This window comes from Camelus dromedarius, chromosome 13, assembly GCF_036321535.1.
Source record: "Camelus dromedarius isolate mCamDro1 chromosome 13, mCamDro1.pat, whole genome shotgun sequence".
NCBI lineage: Eukaryota > Metazoa > Chordata > Mammalia > Artiodactyla > Camelidae > Camelus > Camelus dromedarius.
Genome location: NC_087448.1, coordinates 13,221,835 through 13,245,341, shown reverse-complemented (window position 1 = coordinate 13,245,341; position 23,507 = coordinate 13,221,835). Strand labels below are relative to the sequence as shown.

Below are 23,507 nucleotides of genomic sequence, written 5' to 3'. Positions count from 1 at the left end.
GAAGTAGACATTTGTTAAAATGTATTAAATCGCACACTTTAATATGTGCAGTTTGTTTTCTATCAGTTATGTCCCTAGAGAGCTGTAAATTTTTTTTAATTAAAATTGTCTTTAATGAGGAAAAACAAATAACCTACAAAAGAAACTCTAAAAAGGGCATAGACCTTCTGACAAGAGAAGTTCAAATTCTCTACTCTCAGGTTTGTCCTTTTCTCCTGGTCACTCGGGTCGCGCCTGCCTCCTGCTTCTGCGTACTCCCCAGTCCCCGCTGGCGGGGCTCTGCTTCCAAGCCGCTCCTGAAACGCGTCCATCTAAGGTCTCATGAGGGTTGTAATTAACTGATCTGGGTGAAAGCAAAGGCTGCGCATGCTCTTTGAGCCCATCACCAGCCACAGTGCAAAGCCGAGCCCCCTAATGTGTCCTTACCACAACGGGCTCATAAATGAGCCGATATACAAACATGTAGGCAGGTGTTTTATTATTATTATTGATGAGAAACTGGGTGCCTATGAATGAATTTGCCAGGGTGCTCTTAAAATTGGTTGATTTTTTTTTTTTAATTCTTTTGTCTGCTTCTTGGTGGGAAAAATTTCTTGGTTAAGCTGAAACAATGCTGCAGATGTAAGAAGGGCAAGCATTTCTTCTGAACGAAAAGCCAAAGTGGGCGCTATGGAATTCTGATAAAACAATAAAGTGGATTGTGCTCACAGATTTGATTTTTCAAAGAGTAGATTATTCCAACAAATTTAAAAGATTTAATGAGGACTTTGAAAAGACATGTTATTATCTTAATTCTAATTTTCCTCAAGGAAAGAAAAATGTGTTTTTAATGTTCATGTGTTTCATCTTTGTCAGTTCAAAAAGATTCTAAACCGCACGAAGTTGGCAACCGTGGACAGTTTCTGCGTCCATCAACTCAAAGTGACATAGTGACACTCCTTGGCACATAGCAAATATTTATTAGGTTAAGTTGAGCTTACTTCAGTTGAATTTTCTTTTGTTTTCTCAGCTTTATCAAGATATGATTGACGTATGATAGGGTATAAGTTTAAGGTGAATAATTTGATATATATTGCAGAATAATTATCAAAGTAAGGTTGGTTAACACATCCGTCAGTTCACATAGTTACCAAATGGTGTGTGTGTATTTGTGGTGTGAACCTTTAAGATTTACTCTCTTAATAACTTTCGAGTATTCAATACAGTTTTGTTAAGAGTATTCACTGGGCTGTACATTACATCCCCAGGACTTATTCATATAACTGGAAGTTTGTACCTTTTGACCACCTCTATCCATTCCCCACAATTGAATTTTCGAAGTTATTTCCACTCTATTGTTTCTTATGAAAAGATTAATAACATGTCATATTAAAATACATTCTTTCTCTTCTTGCCTCCTCTAAAGCAGTTTAAAAATCATTTTCCTCCAGGTTCAAAGTCATTTCTGATTTTACATCTCCTTTTTCTCAAAAAGTAAATTTAAAAGCTATGCCCAATCATATGACATCCTACTTAATATTTACATCCCAGAGCAACAAAGCCTTTGGGAGTCCCTGCAGCAAGATGGTTTTAATCCAATACCATCTACAGATCAGAGGTAGTGTCTGGCTCCTTGTGTTAGACCTCTCCTCTTCATAAAGTTAAGTACTTCGAGTAAAATCCAGATCTTTACCTTCTTCCAAACCTGCTCTGTCTCCTCTCTCTCTCTCTCTCTCCCTCTTTCTCATGCTCATTCCAGGGGAACGTGTCTGAATCTGAGGCTAGCTGGTGTGCATTCAGTGTACTGCGGTGTTGTACAGAACACAGTGCAGGCTTGTACAGAACACAAGTTCTTTTTGTATGTTCCCTTCAGAGCAACGTTTTATTTTTACTTGACTATTACAGTGGTTGGGAACAGGGGATACATCATGAATGTTAAATTTGTCAAAGATTAATTGACTAGAGTTCTGAATAATTTGAGTCCTGTCAAACAAATTACAGGGAAAATCTCTCTGAGTATTTTGTAAATATTGTAATTTGGCTGTCCTAGTTTTCTATGGCTACAAAATCAATTATCCCCAAGCACAGCCACTTACAATAACAACAATATTATTATAAACTACAATACAGTGGATCAGGGATTGGAGAAGGCTCAGCTGGCTGATTCTGTTCCCCACGTGGTGTTGACTGGGGTCACTAGGTGGTAACCAGCTGGCAGGTGGGCTGGTCTAGATGGCCTCAGTCTGGCACCTTAGCAGGTGTTTTAGTCCACTGGGGCTACTGTAAAAAAAATGTCATAGACCACATGGCTTAAACAGCAAACATTTGTATCTCACAGTTCTGAACACTGGGAAGTCCTAATCAGGGCACCGGCAGATTCAGTGGCTGGTGAAGCCTGCTTGCTGATCCATGGACCACCATCTTCTCACTGTGTCCTCACATGACAGACAGGGCAGGGCAGGGAGTTCTCTGGGGTCTCTTTTATAAGGGCACTAACCCCATTCACAGGGGCTCAGCCCCCATGACCTAATCACCTCCCAAAGGTCCCACCTCTAAATACCATCACCTTGGGGATTAGGTTTCAAGATATGAATTATGGGAAAGACACAAAAACTTTGTCTATCACAGCAAGGGTGGCTGGAAATCTGGGCCTAGTGGGGACTGTCACCTGGAGTGCCTACTTTTGGTCAGTCCAGCATGGTGATCTCAGAGTAAGGTCCCACAAGGAACAGAAAGCAGAAACTGAACAAGGACCCACCGTATAGCACAGGGAACCATATTCAATTTCTTGTAATGAGCTGTAATGGAAAAGAATCTGAAAAAATATATATATATATGTATAACTAAATCGCTTTGCTGTACACCTGAAACTAACAATGTAAATCAACTATATTTCAATTAAAAATAAGAATTAAAAAAAAATAAGTTGAAGCTGCAGTCTCTTAAATACCTTCGCTGGAAACTGGCAGAGTCCCTTCCACTGTACACTGTTGGTCACAGCAGAGACACAGCCTAGCCAGATCCAGGGGGCGGTGACATAAAGCCCACTTCTTAGTGGGAAGTGAGTCAGACTCTGTGGTGATCTTGAATTGACAAAGGGGCACATTGTGAGAAAATAATGCAGTTTTGCATCTCTCAGTAATGAGCTCATCCATCAAAGAGCAGCTATTATCAAAACATTAATTCAACACACAAAAGTGTACCAGCTATACATCTTAAAGCTATCCCTGTGCCTTTTACGCCCTTTCTCCTCACAACAATTGCTGTCACTACTTCCACCCAAGTATCTTGCCGGTGGGTCCTCTCCTTTCTTCTGCTGCTGCCCGGAGATAGTGCCTTCTTGTAGCTCACCTTTGTTGAGAGCTAATTGTGTGCCAGGCATTGTGCCAACAGCTTTACAGGCACGATCTCATTTGATTCCTCATGCTACCACTATTAGGTGGAGATTGTCATAATCTCCACTTCCCAGATGAAGAAAATGGGACCCTGTTAATTAAGTGACACATCTTATCTCTCAAGCACTTAATGGCGGAACCCAAATGGAAACCCAGGCGCCTCACTCCATCTAATCAGTTTCAGGTTTCCTTGCTCCTAACCAGAAAGCGCATGCTCACGTGAGCAGGCTCGGCTGCCTGGACCCAGGGGTGCGGCTTTTCCTGCAGCCTGGCCCCTCCGCTTTGAGTGGGCACCTTGTGCTCACAGGGTCGTCACATCTCTCTGTGCATCAGAACCTCATGCTGAGATACCAGTTATATCTAATCCATCTAAATGTCATTCTCCAGTTAGGAACAAAAGTTACGTCTACTGCTTGAGCCAGACAATAGTCCTTTGTTTAAAGAGAAACAGAACGTGGACAACACGGGGGATGTGCGCGGAGAGAACCGGCTGGCCATTAGCTGACATACTAGAACGGCCCTGGTTTAATTAGCAGTAGATAACAGCTCCAACAGAAACAATGTCCCAAGTATTTCAAAATATTAATGGCACGGAGGTAATTAAGATAGCACAGGATGACAGCCCCTGGAGGAAGTTATGGCCATGTTGTGATTTAATTGGTTCCAGAGAAACTTACCAACTAGGCCTTGGTGTCATAAAAGTATTCTGTGTTTTCTTTGCTTTGGGAGGAAAGAGAGGCTTGGCTTCCCTCAGCCCCAAAGGAGCGGAGAGGTTCTCCTGACACCTAGGGAACTTGACTGGTGACAGACTTGCCAGCAGGTGGGAGGCAAACCGGTCAAGCAGGGATGCACTTGGCTGCTCAGTGGACCACGGATGGACCACACGGATCCTCTTGCCATCTGGGGCCACCTTCCCCTTGCAGCCTGTCCTGAGTCCCAGGGCTCATGGCTCTGGCTTTCCCACTGCCACGTTCTCGCCTTGTAATGTGTCTAAACTAGACCCTTAAAGGAGTTTAGGTGCTGTAAGCATGACCCTTTATGGCTGAAATGCAAAATATCAGAGAAGTTTTCTGAAAAGCTGCCTTTCTTTCTGTGACCCTGGGGAACCCTGTCATGCATTCTTAGAGTGATGGGACAGGGGAATTGACTGGTGGGAGGGCTGACTATACCATAAGGAGACGTGCATTTTTGTATTTAAATTTTTTGTGCTTACGGTCGTCTTATGTCGCAGTTATTTGTGTAGGTTTATCTGGCCTCCTAGCAAGAAACTTATTTTCACAAACAACTTTTAGTAGAAAAATAAAAGCCCAGAAAACGACTTTTTATGCCCACCCTGCCAGCCTTCCTCTTATTCTAACCAAAACCCTAGGTATGGCTATAATCAGTGTGTACATGTCATTTTATCCAAATGTTTTGCATACAGTTTTCTCTGAGCTTTTCCGAGAATTAGAAGAACTCGTGTATTTCTTTACAAAAGCAACATAGTGTTTCAATATATTGGTGTATGTTGATAGTAATTAATGATTTATCAACAGGTAGTTCGATTAGTAAGAACTTCTGTAGTTGATTGGCACAATAGTCATTTCTATTCATTTTATGTGTATGTGGTGAAAAACGTAACATTGAAATCTACCCTCTTAACAAAGTGTACAGTATGGTCTTGTGAACTACATGCATGTTGCTAGTCTTAATGATAACTCTGAGATTTTTGAGCCAATCTATACTGGCTTTTGAGTCTTCAGAGGAAAACCAAATTTTCCTAAATACAGTTATTTTATTTATATATAGTTTTAAAATGAGTAATAGCCTAAACCAGATAGCTTAAAGTAGAATATTCTGATTAGCTATCCAAATTAAAAGAAAAATACGGGATTTCAAAATTGTAGAATAGATAAACAAGATTATACTGTATAGCACAGGGAAATACACACAAAATCTTATGGTAGCTCACAGAGAAAAAAAATGTGACAATGAATATATATATGTTCATGTATCACTGAAAAGTTGTGCTGAACACTGGAAATTGACACAACATTGTAAAATGATTATAAATCAATAAAAAATGTTTAAAAAATATACACACGTAAATATACATATACCTACATCAAAAATGTGTCACCCGAAATTAGTTTGTATAGCAAGGCAAATGAGCTGAGATAAAGAATGGAAATTCAAAGTCAGGCAATTTGAGTAAAGGTGGCCATTTGGTTACATGCTTAATATACAGGATCATCAGTAGGATGGTTTTTCCAAGGGAAGCCGGCAACTTCTTGGGAAAGGGTCATTTTTATCACAGTTGGGGTCAAAAAAGAGGAGGTGAGTTTGCAGACCTAGGAAGCTAAAAGGTGAGCTCTGTGGTGGGGAAGGAACAGGGAACGAAATGATTGAAATCACTGAAGAGAAACTTCTTGACTTTACGGTACGAATCCAAGAGCTTTTCGCCTTACCTGTTGGGAGGAATGTCTGGTGGAGAAGGGAGTGTTTTAATTTAAACAAAAGAACCTCCTCGGAGGGATTTTAGACCCCGTCATTGCAAACTGTGACAGGATGCTGAGTTCTTGTGATCCAGTCCAAGGTTGTCCTCTTTGCCAAGAGTACAACTGTGTTCAGACTTCTGGCAGAGACATTATTACTGTCTCAGCTCAAACCATTCATGTTGGATAAATATGCTGTGATAGACCAGCACTCTTTGTATAATGATCTGTGCAAATACTTGTCTAAAACACACAGTTAAGTATTCCTTAGTTCTCAGTGCCTTTTTTTTAAGTGAAGTACAGTTGATTTACAATGTTGTGTTAGACCAGTTATCAGTTCCTTTAACTGCATTTGTTGGACAACTCCATAGGGCCAACTCCCTTTCCTGTGCAAGGATTCCTTGGTTCTTCCAGCAGGATACACCTATCTAGAGAAACTTGCTCATTCATCGTAATTAATCTCCATCAGAAAGCCTACTGGAAATTCTAATGGTAAACGGGGTAATTTTTTATAAACACACAAAATTGATATGAAGACATAAAAGGAACAGAGCAGCTCTTGGGCAACAGTTAGCCACCTTTTAAAACCTTAAAGGAGAAAACATCTTTACTATTGAAATACATGGCAACCAAACAGTGTGCCTCCTATGTCCGTGTTGCCGGATAATTAGATCCTTAAGATCCAGAGGAGTGACGACTTTTGTTATAAGATCCTGATGTGACATCCATACATAGGTCTGTGTTAGTTAAGGAAGATTTTATAAAATTCATTGTTAGAGTTTTTTATGAGTCCCTGTTCACATCTTAAGGTTTTCATGTCACTTGTGCCCATGAGAATAATGCAGGACAGAATACTGGGGACGGGCGTGGAATAGACATCACTGATGCTCAGGTGCCCAGGATGCTCTTAGCCTCACTGGTTCCACAGGGAGTGGATCAAGCACCCAATTACGAAGTCAGGCCAAGAAAGCCCGTTGTTAGTATAAAAGCTGACGCTATTCACATCATCGAAGCCTGGTGCTCTGTAAAAATGTGACTACTTTCCAGACAGTAATTCCTTATAAAAATTCATCTATCTTAAAAGGTTTTCCACCTGCCTAATTCATAACTACTTATAACCCTGAAAATTTTTTGATGTTGGACTTTGCTTGAGCATGGTTGGATACGTAATAAAAATAAAATTTGTTTTCTTCACACTATTGCTATGAGGCAGCTACTATAAACAGCATGTTACATTAATAATATATTTAGAAAGCAGATTATATGATGTATGTGCAGTATATTTTCAGTTGCATGCTTAAAATATTCATGCACAGAGGGGGAAAAAAAATAGGGCATAGACCAAACTGTTTATAGTGTTATTCTGGGAAGTGGGACTGTGGGTGCATTTTTCTCCTTGTTTTTTCTGTATTTTCTAAGTGTCTAACAATAAATATGTATTATTTTGAAAAAGGACAGTGTTTTAAGGTTGGCTCCCAAGGGTTTTAACAGTTGGAAAACATGAGTGTTATTGAGTCCATATGTTAAAAGTCTAGGCTGTGCTTTCCAGCAGCCACTAGTCCCAAGTGGGTATTTTAAAATTATATTTAAATTAGTTAAGGGCACATTAATTTATAAACAGTTTAATTCCTCAGTCACATTAGCCGCATTTCAAGTTTCAATAGCCACATTTTCATTATCACAGAAAGTTCCATTCGACCGTCCCGGTGGAGGCAAGTTACCAAACTGTGCCCTGGAAGCTAAGAACTAACATGGGCCAGTTTTTAGCAGCACAGGAATGGACATAGGCCCCCTGTACCACGCTCCACAGACTCTGGCGGACTCCTCATCACAGGTCCCTTCTACACACCTCACCAATCCGTGGCCCAGTAAGCTCAGAGATTTTTCCTGCAGCCTCCAGCTACTTAGTTGCAAGGTTGGGCAACTAACTCCTGATTCAGAGCTCTTGCCTCCATGTCACTGTGACCATCTTCTCCAGCAAATGGAAGCCTCCCAAGTAGTGCTTTAGTTCAGTTCAGTTCAACATAGTTTCATGGACATTTTCTGAAAGGCTACAGTGTGACAGGCACCCTAACAAGCCTTGAATATACAAAACCACCAAGAGAAGTTTCCCTGTCCCCAAAGGCTGTCAAAGTGCAAAAATGCAAGGGCATGCTGGGTAGGGTGACGGCACCGAGTAGGGACAGGTCTGTTCTGGGGAAATCCAGAAATGCTTCACGTGTAGATGTGCTTAAGTTGGGCCTTGACATTAGAGCAGCCCCCTCAATTCTCAAATTAACACTTCTTCAGTATTCTCAGGTTTCTCCATACTCCAGAAAAGTTCAACTCCATTTTTGAACCTGAGCTAATATTTTTTGGGGTTTGAGTTATTTTTGTTTTGTTTTGTTTTGTTTTAGATTCCATATAAGTGAGATCATAGAGTATTTGTCTTTCTTTGTCTGAATTTGTTTTGTTTTGTTTTGTTTTTGGTGGGCAGGTGGGTAATTAAGTTTATTTGTTTATTTATTTTTAACAAAGGTACTGAGATTGAACTCAGAACCTCGTGCATGCCGAGCACATGCTCTACCACTGTGCTATACCCCCTACCCTTGAAATATCTTTTTTAACCTCACTTGTGATAGATATGTTCAACTCTCTTAATTTGAACCAATTTTCTCATTTTCAGGCCTGGTCCTATACATGTAAAATAATTTGAAACCTTCAAATGAAATAAAATACTACTTTAAGACTGAGTCATCCATTCCGTTTTGAACTCTGTAAAAGCGAATAAAAAATTTGAATGAGCAATCATTTTTCAGCCAGTTGCATTGGAGGTATTTAGACACAGGTTATAACCTGGAGTTCCCAGTTCTCAAATATTGAAATCATGTTCCTGTGTTTTAACAGATGCAATGCTCTTGGTGGCAGAGCGACTGGAAGGACCATTCAACATTGAGTCGGTCATGGACCCCATAGACGTCAAGATCTCTGAAGCCATTATGAATATGCAAGAAAACAGCATGCAGGTGTCTGCAAAGGTATTTGCCTTCATCATATGTCGCCTAATAAGGAAAGTGCAGGAATCTAAAAATGGAATAACTAGATATGTTGGCTAGGGTTATAAATTCTAATACATTGTCAGTACACTTTTCCTGCCCCACTAAAAATTTGCTACTTCATTAAAACTGTCTAGCAAAATGGCCTTGAGAAAGGGAGCAAGCCTTTAGTTCACAGCTACTCCATCGTGAAGAAATTATTGGCTGCTAAAAATTTCAGAAAGCCCTAAGTATAGTGACTAATCCCCCACATTTGTGAGCAATTTGAGGGGAATTCTCTTTGTAATGTTTGAATTGTCCACACACCCTCACCCTGTTCTCTCTCTCTAGGAACTTCTAATTATGTCTTCAGCTGCACAAACCAGGCAAATGATCTGTATGTTCAATTGTAAATTATTCAACATTCCATCTGACTTCCTTTTTTAAGACTGTAATGTAACTCCCATTAATGAATCTTCAGAGGAAAATGCCCCTTTGTATGAAGTCAAACACACATTTAAAAAAAAAATAGTGGATCTTTGTAAATCAAATGAGACAGATTCTGGGTTTGCAACGGCAGAACACAAATACCAAGTGCACAATTTTTATTTGTCCCCACCCAGCTGAAAATCGACAGGACCTGCCTTAAGCAAAACTGAGAAGTTTGCAAGGAGACTCCAGCCTTTTCCTGCATCACCCCTTCATCCACACTGATGACTGCACAGTGTCCTTCTGTTCTCTTTATCTGTCTCCCTGTCACCAAACACTAACCAAATCCACAGCAGTGCTGTAGACCTGGTGACGGAGTGACTGCATTTTAATTGAAAGTCATTTGCACAAAAATATGTCAGGCAAAGACTGGCATGTTTAGCGTTCTCCAATTTTTAAAAGCCTTTGTGAAAAGGATTTCAAAGGAGAAGGAGGTGGGTGGTGGGGAGAAATTGCAGAGCAGAAAGAAATCCATGGAATCTGATTAGGGCTCCTTGGCTAAGTAGGAATCACAACAGATTTGGGCGTTTTAGGGTGAACTGGTAGAAAGTAGGGTAAGAAAGAATCTGGTCGGGGCATCTTCCTCTCTCTCCCTGGGAGATGGATGGGCTAAGAGTTTCACAGGTTCTAGGTTTTAGTGAGCTTGGGTTAGCCTGTGTAAAGAAGGATGCTCCAAAGTTCCATCACGTGTTAGGGAAATGGCACATTTGGAGGTTCCGTGAAAAGTTATTTTTTTCCTTACCCGTGAAAAAAAGCAATTATCTATTCCTCTCAAATCTATTGCCTAGAAACCAATTAATGTTTTTAGAGGCCAAATATCCCAGCAATGCTTGAAGCTCTATGGTAATTGACATTCAAAACAGCTCTAGAGAAGAGGGCGTGAAAACACGAAAGTATCTTTGGTTTGAGACCACCACACACTCCTTAGAAGGAGAGGTTTCCACTGGGTGTGTGTACGGGGGTGTTCAAGTCAAGTTTTTCTATTAAAAATTCTCTAAGAGATCAGATGGACTGTCTTCAATTCCAGAATGTGGATGAGACATTTTTCTGGAAGTTGTCCAACTACATTATAATATGATTGCTGTTCATAAGGCATGCACTTTGAAAAAGGCACATTTCTTTGTAAGAAATCTCTTAAAGTAAAAATAATATAGGATATGCAAGAGAACACTCGTCAGAGGATACCGTATGGAGGGCCCTAAAATAGTAGTACCCACAATGTCAAATCAGCTAGAAACAAACAAACGAAAAAGGTATCTGGTAGCCTTGACATAGAGAAAAGGTGATGGGTGAGTTAAAGAAGGCGGAGAGAGAGGAGGGCCGCTTGACTTTGCAGGAAAGAGGGATGGGACACAGGTCGGACCTAGAGGAGAGTATGGAGGAAAGACCCAAGCCAGCCTTAACATAGTGGAGAGGTGGTTGATTCGGTGGCTGAAATTTGGATAAATTTAGCAGGAAACACCAACAAGATTTGCTGATGGAATGGGTATGTTCTGAAAGAGGTCTTATTTCTTCAAGTGAATGGAATTTGGAAACACGTTGTTTCACTTTCCATATAAGCCACATGCATGAAAGTATGCATGAAATGAAGTCTAAAATCTACTTTCTAGCTAAGAAATAGATGGCTGAATTTTTCCTTTTGCAAAGGAACTCTCAGTCATTGTTGATAAACGGTCTCATCAGATTTGAAATTCTGGATTTCCAGACTTTGGCTGCAGTATTTGCATCACCAGCGCCCTCCTTAACTTCTGATAGCTGAGCTTCTGGTGAGGCTGGAAGCTGTTTCCTAACTGGAGGGCCAGACATCCTGAGAGCTGTAAAGCTTACAAATTAAAATGACTTTTTTCTCCAGGATATGATTGGCAACTTCTCCTTGGAAAATCATTTACCTTATTATAGCAGTTACTGATGGAAGTCATTTCCAGAACCTCTTTCAGAAAAGCAACGGTGTTTATAGCTGCCAGCTCACATTTGTTGAACGCTTACTGACAGGACTGTACTGTGCTTTATGTGGTTTATATTGTGTAATATTTATAACAGTGCTTGTGATGAGATAGACCTTCCCCCTTATTTTCCAGATATGGAAACTAAAGCTTAGAAAAGTTCAGGAACTTACAGAAGGTCTCGTGGTGTGTGAAGGGTACCTAGAGGAGTGTCTGAGTCCAGAGCACATGTTGCTAGTCTCTGCATGTTGATAATTCAGGTCCCTACAGAGCCAATCCCAGACAAGGGCGCAATTCAGTGAATGTTCACTGAATAGATCAAGTATTAGGAGAAAGTTCTGTAGCCTTCACTAAAACCCACATGAGAAGGTAAGGAAACCCAGGTGGCAAAGCCAGGAGGATTCAAGTTGTCTGTCCTTCTGTCTGAGTCCCTTTACAACTATACCTAGTACTTTTCATCACGCTAAATGCTAACAAACTATTTTTCTTATTAGCCTCATCATGCATTCATTTCCAACCTTTCTTGGAGTTTAAAAAGTGCAAAACATGAAAGTCTACTTTTTTCTCCCCTCTCCTGTCTGAAGGCAAAGATGAAAACAGTTTCAGATACGAAAGTCCTCTTTAATGCAGTAGTCTGCATCACATCTATAGAAGGGAACAGCTCATTTTTTTTTCACTGAGGTATAGTTAATGTACAGTATTATGTAAGATTCAGGCATAGGAACAAATCATTTTTTGTGCCTAATCAGTGAGATTACAGACTAATGAAAAGATCTAGTCTTACTGTGCGTTTCATGCTCAGATCTTGTCTGGGATCTGTTTGTATATAGGTACGGTCACCCCCTTTTTCCCTCTGCCACTTAGCCCACAGACAAGCAGTTTGGGGGTAAGGCACTGTGATAGTCCTTTCAAAAAATACATCGGCTGTTTCAAGCTATGTAGTCAAATTACAATATTTTGATAGTAACATTGTGGAATTGATTTCAAATTCTTGATTTGTATATCCTTTGTATAATATTATATTATACATTACATAATTTATAACATAATTTATATTAACATTAATATTGTAATAATATATTATTTTATATATATTTTGAGACCAGCAACAGTAGCATATCAAGGCTTTTCTTGGTTCCTTTTTGGACAAATAATCACTTAGTAACAATGACAATCATCATAGCTACCATTGGTTGAGCACCTACTGTATTTCATTCAACAAATACCCTTCGTGTGCGAGGCACGAGGAATAGAATAGAGGACAAAACAGATTCTCTCCCCCAGCATCACTCTCTTTCTAGATGCCTTATATATTTATTTCAAACCCTCCTGCAATCTTGTAAAGCATTGATTTCCTCATTTTCTTAAGTAAAGAAATGTTAAATTTAGAGCGATTAAGTTGCTTGTCTGAGGCCAGGCAACTGAGAAGTAGCAGAGCTGGGATTGTAGCCCAGAACCATCTGATCCAATGGAAAAGATTTTCCCAGCATGCCCCTGTTTCCTCAGTATGTATCTCCCCACCAGGACCAGATACACTGCAGCCTTGGAGGAACCAGCCATTTCAGAGAAGGCTGTTGCCTGGAACCTGTTACTGATGATGAGTACTAAGGATGAGTGTTTCTGATCAGTAAGGAAACCTACTGAGGAGAAACAGAAGTTGTTAGTTCTTCAAGCCCCAACTAAGATTATTACATTCACCAACTTTACAATCTTCATCAAAGACAGAAGTGGGTCCTCATTATTCCACCACTTCCGTTACCCGCGCAAAGCCAGGGAGTTCTGAACTTTCCAGGGTTCAGGAAATTCTCTAAAGGAAGGGAGAACAAAACTCGCTCGGTCTCTGCCTATGAATTTCAAACGTGTTGAATAACCTCCTTCCTGTCCTATCAGGGAAGATGGAACTGATCTCACTATCTATAATTTAACTGTATTAGGAATAATTTCAAACCCAATCCAGGAAAAGATTGGTTTGTCAGATATAATCTAAATTAAGAAGGGAGACTTATTAAATTCCAATTGAAACCATCCATTCAATTAATACTTATTACAGACGAGGGTAGAACCCATTACAGAAGAGCAGCATGGCCTTCAGTGACTTTATCTTCTCCAGACAATTCTTTCTAAATCTACAGCTCACATGAAGATGAAAAAAACCTAAAAGAACAGAAAGAAGAATGTTAATAATTTTTGCCTCCAGGTAGCAGGTCTTAGTTTCCTCATCTGTAAAAAAAAAAAGGGGGTTAATCTAAATGTCCCCTTTCCAGCTTTCTGATCATTATCTCTTCAATCATGATTAGGTTTCTTTTTCTAGCATCCAGGTATTTTTCTTTTCTCTGGATCTTTTTCCTTTCAGAGCATTCAGGTGTAATGTCTTGGGAATTCACTTGGAAAAAAATATCTTGCTTCCGATAAAAGGACATTGATTAGATTCAGTTCAAATAAGCATATTTTTATCCCTATAGTATTTACCCTTCCTTTCTCTGAGCTCCTGCGTGACGTGTGCCCTTAAGGCAGTGAGACCATTATTCCTTGTGTTATGGTTACTTGTGGGCTTATCTTCTCCTTCCCAGGATTATAAGTTATTTGAGGATGGGAGCAACATCTTACTCATTCTTACATTCTACAGACAGCCCTTCTAACGTGCCATTTCACACATGGAAGCAACAGTACATTTTGCTGTGTTGAATTCAGAACATGAAAGTCTAATGCCAGAAAGATTTCAACAATAAGGAATAAAAAACACCTTAAAATATATTTGAAGTGAGTCTTGTATTCTTTAAAATAGCGTCAGTATGACAAGATCAGATTTTGACATCAGATTTTGACGTCAGACAGCCCTGGGATCCAGTTTTTCCTAGTTATGTGTGACTTGGGGCAAATTATTTATCTGTCTAAACTCAATCAACTCACATTAAAAACGAGGATGCTGGTAGGACCTACTTATAAAGTTGTTTGAGAGTAAAATGATGTAATCCATGTAAAACGCTTAGCATGGAATATATCAAACCAAAACCACTTGTCAAAGTTTAGTATTTTCATTGTTATTGAAAATGTCTGTGATGTGTAAATTCTAACGACCATGGACTCTGTGGTTCTGCCTCACCCATGATGGTCTGTGAGCTTCTCCCCAGCATATCAGATCAGAAGAGCAGATTTGATGGTCACACACTTGCGTTTAAATACACTCATGCATGGTGTTATTTTTGACGGTAGAGACTCATCTGGAAAGGGACATTGATTTCCGCATGGCCTGTGATGATGTGTCTCGGCCCTGAATTATCGTCTAATGAGCAAGGCCTTCAGGGGAAAGCAGGCTTGAGAGCAGAGCGGAGTGGGTGGAAGTAGACTTGGTAGCATCCCAGCCCAAGTCCAGGCCCACTGGCTGCACCAAGGCCAGCAGAGCAAAGGCGTTTAGGGGGATTTCAGCTTAACATCACATACTTCTTACATAAAGGGACTTATTGGCCTATTCCATTGACAAGTGGTTCCGTCCCTTCCGCCTGCTCTCTGAGAAAAAAGCCAATGGCCATACTCTTTATAAAGCTTTGAGTCCTATTTCTATTTCCTCTTTAGTTTTGTTTCCAAAAGAAAAGAGCAAGTTCTCACTGATTTCTAGATTCAGAGTATTTTCTCCGTTGATTCAAATTTCAAAGCTCATATTCTGCCCACCAGGTCTCACTTATAATATTCCACCAAGAAACAGTGACCTTGACACATCTTTGATTCTTTGATTTCTTCATTTCTCTACAGAAAGCCAGAACCTGTTCCTTTCCTGTTTGTAACATCACTGGATAACAGAGCCAAATTTTTCAGATGCTAGACACAGGGTGGGGAAAAAAGACAGCTTTCTTTATAAAGTAAATGAAGGTTTGAGAAAAATACCTATGATGCATTTATAGGAAATGCATCCAAAGTAAATTAGTTTTAACTTTCTTTCCACGAAAAAGGTTTATATATATATAAATATATATTTATATCGGTTTTTTTTTTTTCTCCTTTACATGATAAGGGGAAACTCCTGATTATCTCTAACCTTTGGAGATTTAGCTTAAGATTTTCTTTCACTTTAACTTCAGGGCAGAAGATAAGAAGATTACATTTAATGAAGTCTACTCAAGAGTAGGTGATTGAAACACAACTCAGTATTTAATACTCAGTGTGTTCTTAGAAACAGAACAAGATACCCTCTTGCTCTCGGGAAGGAAAGTTCTTCCAGCCTCCTCCTGCCTTTAAAGAGGAGAAACTGCTTCCTTAGAACTATGCTTCCCATAGGCAGCCGATTATTGCTTTAAGGGAATTTCAGCGCCCTCTGCCCAGTTTCACAAATACACAAGCATCGCCAGCGTTTAGCATTTCCTTTCTACTCGGGTATATGCAGTCTGGTTTGATCCTGGTAGAGTCATGCCCAAGCCAGCCCATATTTAAACATGTGAAGGAGCTACGTCTGCATTTGTAGCAACTTGTTCGGCCAGAAATTTTGGAATTATATATGGCTTTCTGGAGGTCTTTTTCTGCTAACGCATTTAGTATGTCTCTTTTTCTCACCTCGTCATTTTCCCAGAATATATCTTTAATATCAGACAAATCGCTGAGGTGCCTTACAAAGTGAAAGTCAACACTTCTTGATTAATACATGTAATCTGTTAACTAGAATAAGTGTTTTTAAAACACGAGGTTTGCAAGAATGGCTGACAAAAAGCATTCTTATGTGAAAAATGTGAAACATCTCAGACACGATGTTCTGGGTTTGTTACAGCGAAGTTTTCATCCCAAATCTCGCCCTAGCCCAGATTACTCTCGTGATTGCACCTGTTTATCCACTTGTCTGAGGCACACCTCCACCCGCCACCTCAAATACACCTGTTCAATACTGAGCTCATCATCCTCCCACAAACCCTTCGCTCCCCGGGTTCTCCATCCCAGGGAACGTCTCTTCTACTGCTCTTTTGTCCAAGCCAGAAGCCTGAACTCCTCCTCCCCCTCCACCCTCACAGTCAATCCCTAATGAAACCCGTTAAACAGTCATTTCTAAATGTCTTCTGAATCCATCCACAGGGTCTCCCCTAATTTAATCACCTCACACCTGGATTATAGCCTCCTAATTAATTCCCTGCCTCTGGTTTCGCCGCACTCCAATCCCTCTTCACATTGTCGCCAGAGGGACTGCTGACAATGCAAATATGTCCACATTACTTCCTTGCATGATATCTTTCTGTGGTTCCCTGTTGCCATTCAAATAAAGCCCAGATGTGTTCCTGCACAATGCAGTCCTTAACCTGCCCCTCTGGGTCCACCACTTAGCTCTCTTCCCACGTTAAATCATTAAAGCAACTATTAAGCACCGGTTATCTGCCAAGCGCAGCACTAGACGCTGTGGACATAGCGGTGAATAAGACTGACCGACCGACAGAGCCTGAGTCCTAACAGAAGTGTTAATCTAGGAGGAGAGAGAACCTCTGTGCGCACCAGACGTACAAAATGGCCTTGGCTCTGCTACTCGGAAGAAGTGTCCTCTCTCATCTCCATAGTTTTGCACATGCTGTTCCTTATCCTGGAACGTTCTTTCTATCCTTTCTATCCCCCCCCCTCCCCAAATACACGCCATTCACCAGGCATACTGCAACTATTTCTCCAACTTCCCTGGCAAGATTCAGTGGTATAATAGTAAATGTTTGCACAACCAGTTCTCTATGCAAAAAAAAAACATGCTGGTTTATAGTGTTTGCCAATTTCTGGGGTATAAATTTCAAGCTACCAACATGATGTCCACTGAACACAGAGTAGCCCCCTGACAATGTACTATTTCCGCCTTACAGACACCCTTGGCATAAATAACCATTAATGGTAAAAATAATTAGGAGGTAATGAGTTTTTAGTATAATTACCTTTGTTTTTAATAAAATTTAGATCATTTTAAGTGTATACGATTTAACTTTTAATAATCACTCTGTTTAATGACTGGATTACAAATTTCCTGAAAATTTAACAAGTGGTCCTGTGCACCAGTAAGAGCCCATCCCAGCACATTGCTGCTCTCCTAGGAAGCTTCTCTGACTTCCCAGTCCGGGTTATTTGCCCCTGATGGGTGTTCCCATAGCATTTATTACATTCTACTGTAATTGCCTGATTTCTTGTCAGAACCCTCATGAGATCAGGGACATGGCCAGTGGGCGTATCCCTAGCATCTAAGTCTGGCCACAGTGACACTCTACAAATACTTGTTAAATGGTCATTTGAATATATGATACAGAGCCAGGCTGCTGAAATTCAACATTTATGTAAATTCTGCAAAGTGATCTTAAAGCATTGCTTTAAACCTTGCAAACAAAGAGCACATGAAATTATCATTTAGCGAGGCCAGTAGAGTTCGGTTTTGTTTTGTTTTGTTTTCTCCACACTCAAGATAAGCTTTGTTCAGTTCCTTGTCACTCCTTCCTGCTTGCCATTTGGGAGGAAATATCAAGGTGTTCTACTGTGGAAGGAATGCAAAACCTACAAGGGGAAAAAAATCATCTTCTTAAGCAAATGGAAGGAATTTGCTTTTATTGAAGAAACGATTTTAAGAAGTATGCAACCCATCTGACAAGACATTCTGGAAGCAAGCAGCATAAGCATCAGGAGTGAATGTTTAAAACCTTGAAACTGACACGGTTGCTGGCTTTTGAAAATTGAAGCCAATATATTAAAAGCAGCCAAAACTGAAACTGATGACTTGACTTGATTCAGTCCAACCCCGAAGTCTCTACACAGAATCCTGGACCCATCCAGGGACTTCAGGTTTGCCAGAGAACTTGGCCAAGAAACCATTATAATCAATCTTTAAGGAAAGAAAAGGAGGCATAAAGATGCATCTTGAATCAGAGAGCAAAGAAAAAAGAGAAAGAGAGTGAGAGAAAAAGTAGGGGGAGAGGGAAGAGAAGACGAAGGAAAAGAGAGAAGAGGAGAGATTGTTCGGAGTCATAGGATGAAAGCCTGTTTTCTTGAAAGGCAAAATCCACCCCAAAAATTGGCGCTGTAATAAAAGTCAAAAAATAAAAAATACTCATTTTTAACTGTGTGAGGAGTATAATGATTTCATATCTAAAGAAAAAAGTTATTATTATAAGTTTTTAAGTTTATATTCAGGAAAACGCTTCTTAGGATATTAGCAGATTACTGGGAACCAGAAACGTGCGAAAATGAGGCCCTAAGGTGTCAGTTGCATCTTGCATTGTGGTCATAATGGAGCTCTCCTTGCAACTACTTCTCATGAAATGGGTTTCTTAATATCTTACCTTACTCACATCTACTGGCTGATGGTATGTGGACGTCCCCTTGACACCCACTTCAGTCTTCACGCTTCACTTCCGCTTGGAGGCGGGGCCCCAGCTCTGCGCTGAACCCGCACGACGAGCGACAGGGATGTGATGCAGCCGCGGCCGCGTGCAGGCGCTGCTGCTCACCGTTTTGACAGGATGAGGAAATGCGGAAACAGCCACTGCCAGGGATGTGAACCCAGGTATCTCTAGAAGACTGGCTCTCAGCTCGCACCCACCAACAGTCAGAGAGCCAGGCCTGTTCTATACACAGAGACTTCTGCTCTCTGAGTGTCCTATCAAACACAGCGAGTAGCTATTATCAGGTGGCCAAGAAACAGGACTTCTGGGTTCTAGTCATCAGTTTAAACAAAGTTGTTGATGTGGTTTTGCTTTAAGCTGGCATGGTATATGGAGTAAGGGAAATGCATTTTTTTTTTAATGTGGATGCATGATTCATTGTATTTTCTAGAGCCGAAGGAAGAAGGGTTCAACTATAATTTTGAAGAGATGATTGACTGAGATAAGTGTATGAAACACAAAGCATAGTGAGTCTGGTCCATCGTAGACACTCAATAAGTATTAGCTCTCTTTCGTCTCCTGCCTTTTCTGTCTCATTATAGAAATTTGCTTCCTCATTGCCTTCCATACATGTTTGCAAAGTGGGGGAATTACAACTAAAAATTTTATTTTTTCATAATCTTTCATTTCCAATTTTTTTTTAAACCCATACAATGTGCTAGGAACTCTTACAGATTCTGGGATACAATGATGAACAAAAAGTATAAGCTCCTATTTTTCATAAAACTTGAATTATTCATGCATCACTCTGCATAATCTCTAGGTTTGATTTGTTACCTTTTATTGTCCTACTTAATTATAGATTACTTCAGTAAAATAGTAATGCATCTTTATGCCTCCTTGTTTCAGTGTCTTTTCTAAGCATCATCTCATTTTATCTTCACAACAGCCTTGAGATTTGGGGAAAACATATTACCTCCAGGTCACATAGGTGGAAGGAGAAAGACTGAAACCAGGACACCAAGCTTTTAGACTCTTATTCATGACCTTCTTGTTACACAGGTCTCTTATGAAAATAATGGCCAAACTTGGACAAAATATATGTAGAGCCAATGCAGACATGATAGCTTCTGTTTCCTTGGGAACAAACAGGATAGATTTGAATTCCCCAAGCGATCATCTAACAAATAATTCATTTGTTAACATTCTAATATGAATAAGAATCTAGTAATTAAATAAAACATCACTTACTCTTAAAACATCAAGCCCAATTAAATCTAAGTAGCATTAACCGTCACCTATATGGATAAAAAAAGATCAGAATTCTGTTTGCAAATTTCAAAATGATTTATGGGAACAGCAACATCTTTCCCACTAGAATGAAAACCCACCAAGTGGAAACTGAGAAGATACATGAAAACACACCCACACATAGGAGCTAAGACTGGATGGGTGGGCCACCATTGCTTCTCAGATTGCCAGTGATGACTTTTGTGAATGTACGATCAACCTGCGGAAGATAAAGGAGACAAAGAGATACAGGTATAAAACCATGGGTGCCTCTGAAAAAGTGCACACCATGTTATTTTATTTTAAGGAAATATGTTAGGATGCTGCAGTGTTCTTAAAGGAAAAATGCTTTTACTGAGAAACCGAAGGCAGCCGTCAAACCTGTTATCACCACGCACATACGCCCCTCTCCTGTTTCTCTGAAACAACAAAATGTCTCTTCTCTCGGCACTTTCCATCTTTGTCAGCTTCTTTAATCTCAAAATGCCAGCATACTTCTGAGACATTATCTTAGTAATCCTCTTAAGAGAGAGGATTCATGAGCCAGATATCTTCCCGAAATCCACAGGTTTTGCGAGTCCGCTTGGTGGGAAGGATAATTCCTTTGTACATCTGTGGCATCTGTCTACATTGGGACTTCCAAACACTTTTCCAAATTATCTAATTATCCCTTTCAACATCCCTTGGAGGGAGCCAGGCAGGAGGTAATACTGATTCTATTTCTTCAAGGAGCAGAGCTAGTGATATGTCCCACAATGGGGTGGCTCAGCCTGCAGCTATAGACTCTGGAAACTTCTGTCGTAAAGAGAAGATTTTTTAGTGTCTGGAAATAGTATTTCCTCTCTCGAATGAAAGGTGGTGGGGAGAGGAATGGCTTCACGAATACCTCTAAGTAAATGGCAGTGACATCTGAACCACTTCTCCTCTTGGCTAATTAGAGCAGGCGTCACAGTGTGTCGCGGTATGTTCCCTGGAACATGTTGTGAGAACTTCCTGGAGAAGCCATGGCCAGAGAGTTTTGGAAAACGCTACAAATGAGCTGCTCCCTTTTGACGAGGCAGAACACATGTCAGCTCGATGAAGCCCTGCTAGGATACCTCATCTAATTTTGACGCATCGAATCTATTGCTTATGTAACAGCTGTTAACAGCCCCAGAAATAATTTTTGTGGAAGACATTTAAGAAGCATCAGCCCAGACGTTCTTCCTCCTCAAATCTCCTTACTGAGAAAATAGAACTAGAAAGAACCGACCGCAGAATGACATAATTAGCTAATTATTATAAAGCACTTACTTTTCCAGACATTGGCTTCTGTCTTCCTGCCTTACAGACTACATTTTATCATCACAGCCTCTCTGTGCAGTAAATAATATTATTATTGCAATTTGGTAGAGGAGGAAACTAAGATTCAGAGAGGTCCTCTGAATGTCGGCATGGCGCTGGGCTGTCCTCAGCACCTTCTGCCGCCTGTCTACGTACCAGCCCTTGCTAAGTGCCACCGGTTTCAGGGTTTGAAATACCATCTTTAGGCTAATGGTCCAAATCTATATCTCCAGTCCTGACCACTCCTTGAGGGAAAACCTTGATCTACAGACTCATTTAACTTAAGACCCTTCCCCCCACATTATTCCTCATCTGTTTCTACCCTTATTCAAAATATAAAATATTGGGGTACCCAGGCCACCAGGAAAAAGGCTCATTGGTCCTGTATAGCGATACAGCCCTAGACTTCAGGAGCCACAGAACTTCGTCTGACTATCCTGATGCTTAGAGCAGGCTCAGAAAATTGTCTGAGATAGTCCAAATGTTCTGCACAGGAATTCCTTTTGTCAACCACTCCACGAAACCCACGTTTTACAAATATTTTGTCCAGCTAACATATTGCATGTATTAAAAAGGAAATAATTCACTTTGACTTTGTGCGATATCTAAGTTATTCAATGGGTATATGTTGTATAAGTGACATTCTCTACGTGAGAATCATAGAGGTGTTTTAATTAACTCCCAGACAAAGACAGGGTGAGTTGATGCTCTGGTCTTCTTTGCAAGTTGTTTTTTTGTTTTGGTTTGGTTTGGTTTGATTGCTTGATTGTTTAGGTTTTGTAAATTTCTAAAAAACTGCTCTTGATCCATAAGCTTGGCACTTCCACATGTAAGGATCTCTCTTGTGACAAGTCCCTTTTTCTAAGGGTATAATAGAATCTGTGTTGAAAAACTTTCACGAATCTTGACACATTGTGACAAGTTTCTATGTAGGTCTCCACCTGATTATGGGGTTAAGTGCTGTTTGCATAATAATTAGAAGTCTGTGTTTTCTTCAATTTGAATCATAGATCATAGACCCAGCAATTTCTGCACCGAAGCCATCTTCAAAATCCGAACCTGATATAAATAACAGAAAGCTATATTGACTTACCTCTGATCTACTATTACAATTAACAGCCTCCCAAAAAAAAAGAAAAAAGAAATCAGTGGTAAGGTTTTCTGTTACAATGAAATATCTTCCCTGGGGCGCGAATGTTCTTTCAGGGCATTTCTTGTTCCTTTGATTTAACTTAATCAGGTGAACCAGGTTTTTCCCCCGTCGAAGGGCGAACTAAAAAGCTCTGTTAACTCTTTCAGTGGCCGACTTAAAGAAATCTCAGCACGACCATTAGCATTGTTTTGCTTTAGGCTTCATACTTTTTAAAAGTCAGCTGTCATTTTGGAAGCAATCCAAAACAGCACACTCAACAGAACCCTGGAGCTTTGGAAATGTTAATGTCCCCATCAGCAATGACCTTGCTGCAGGGAAGTGATTTAGGCACTAGGGAGAAAGGGGGCCACTGTCTTTATCACACTGGTTTACACCATCAGCTTCAAAAATTGTGTGAGAGAAGAATAATCAATAGTGTGTTAAGACCAATCTCGAAGAATGCCAAGACAAAGTGCTCCCACGCTGCAGAACGCTGAGTTGAAGGAGAACTGTTGAATACAACAAAGGAGGAATCAGCTGTAGTGGTAAAAGCAGATGAATTGTGTCTCAGGATGGAATTTGTCATTGGGAACGGCACTCAGGAGCCCTCTGCATACTTCAGGGAAATGCCGTAATATGCCTGATGAAAACTGCTTATTTTAGAGTTAAGCAAGGCAGAATCAAATAACAAAACGGGAAGGAATGAGTTCTAAACATACATGTTTTCGTTCAGAATTGGATGACATAAATCGTCCTGAAAAGTTTAGTGAAAAAAGTATCCAATTGTAGAATCATCTCCTGTGTAGAAATGGAAGCAACGTCAAGTTAAACTTCATCAAAACTTCCTGCAAATGTTACTAGATGTCCTGTAATTCTGGTAAAAGTATTATCTCTTAATAACCAGCACAGAGGACGAAGTTTCTAAAAGCGGCAAAGGAGGTATCTCCCACACCGCCGAGTGAAGCCACTGTGGGAAGGAACTGGCAGCTCAGTCCCGAAGATCATTATCATCGAATGTTTGATTTCCCACAGCAACTCTAATTGTGACACGAACAGCTGTCAACAACAAAATTAAAGGAAACTGTCATTATAGGGGTTGTATCCACATTTGCTTGTCCTATTTCCACACCATTGCTCAAGAGAGGGTCTTCA

General features: G+C 40.2%; 1 protein-coding gene across 2 annotated transcripts in view; it reads left to right on the top strand.

Moving 5' to 3' along the window:
• GPC6 (glypican 6) overlaps positions 1-23,507 on the top strand; it is a 998,128-nt gene that overhangs the window by 883,876 nt on the left and 90,745 nt on the right. For both annotated transcript variants that reach the window (XM_010980224.3, XM_064493031.1), the window contains exon 5: positions 8,735-8,865. In XM_010980224.3, coding sequence (XP_010978526.2) covers positions 8,735-8,865 — 131 coding nt within the window. The remainder of the gene's footprint in view (positions 1-8,734; positions 8,866-23,507) is intronic.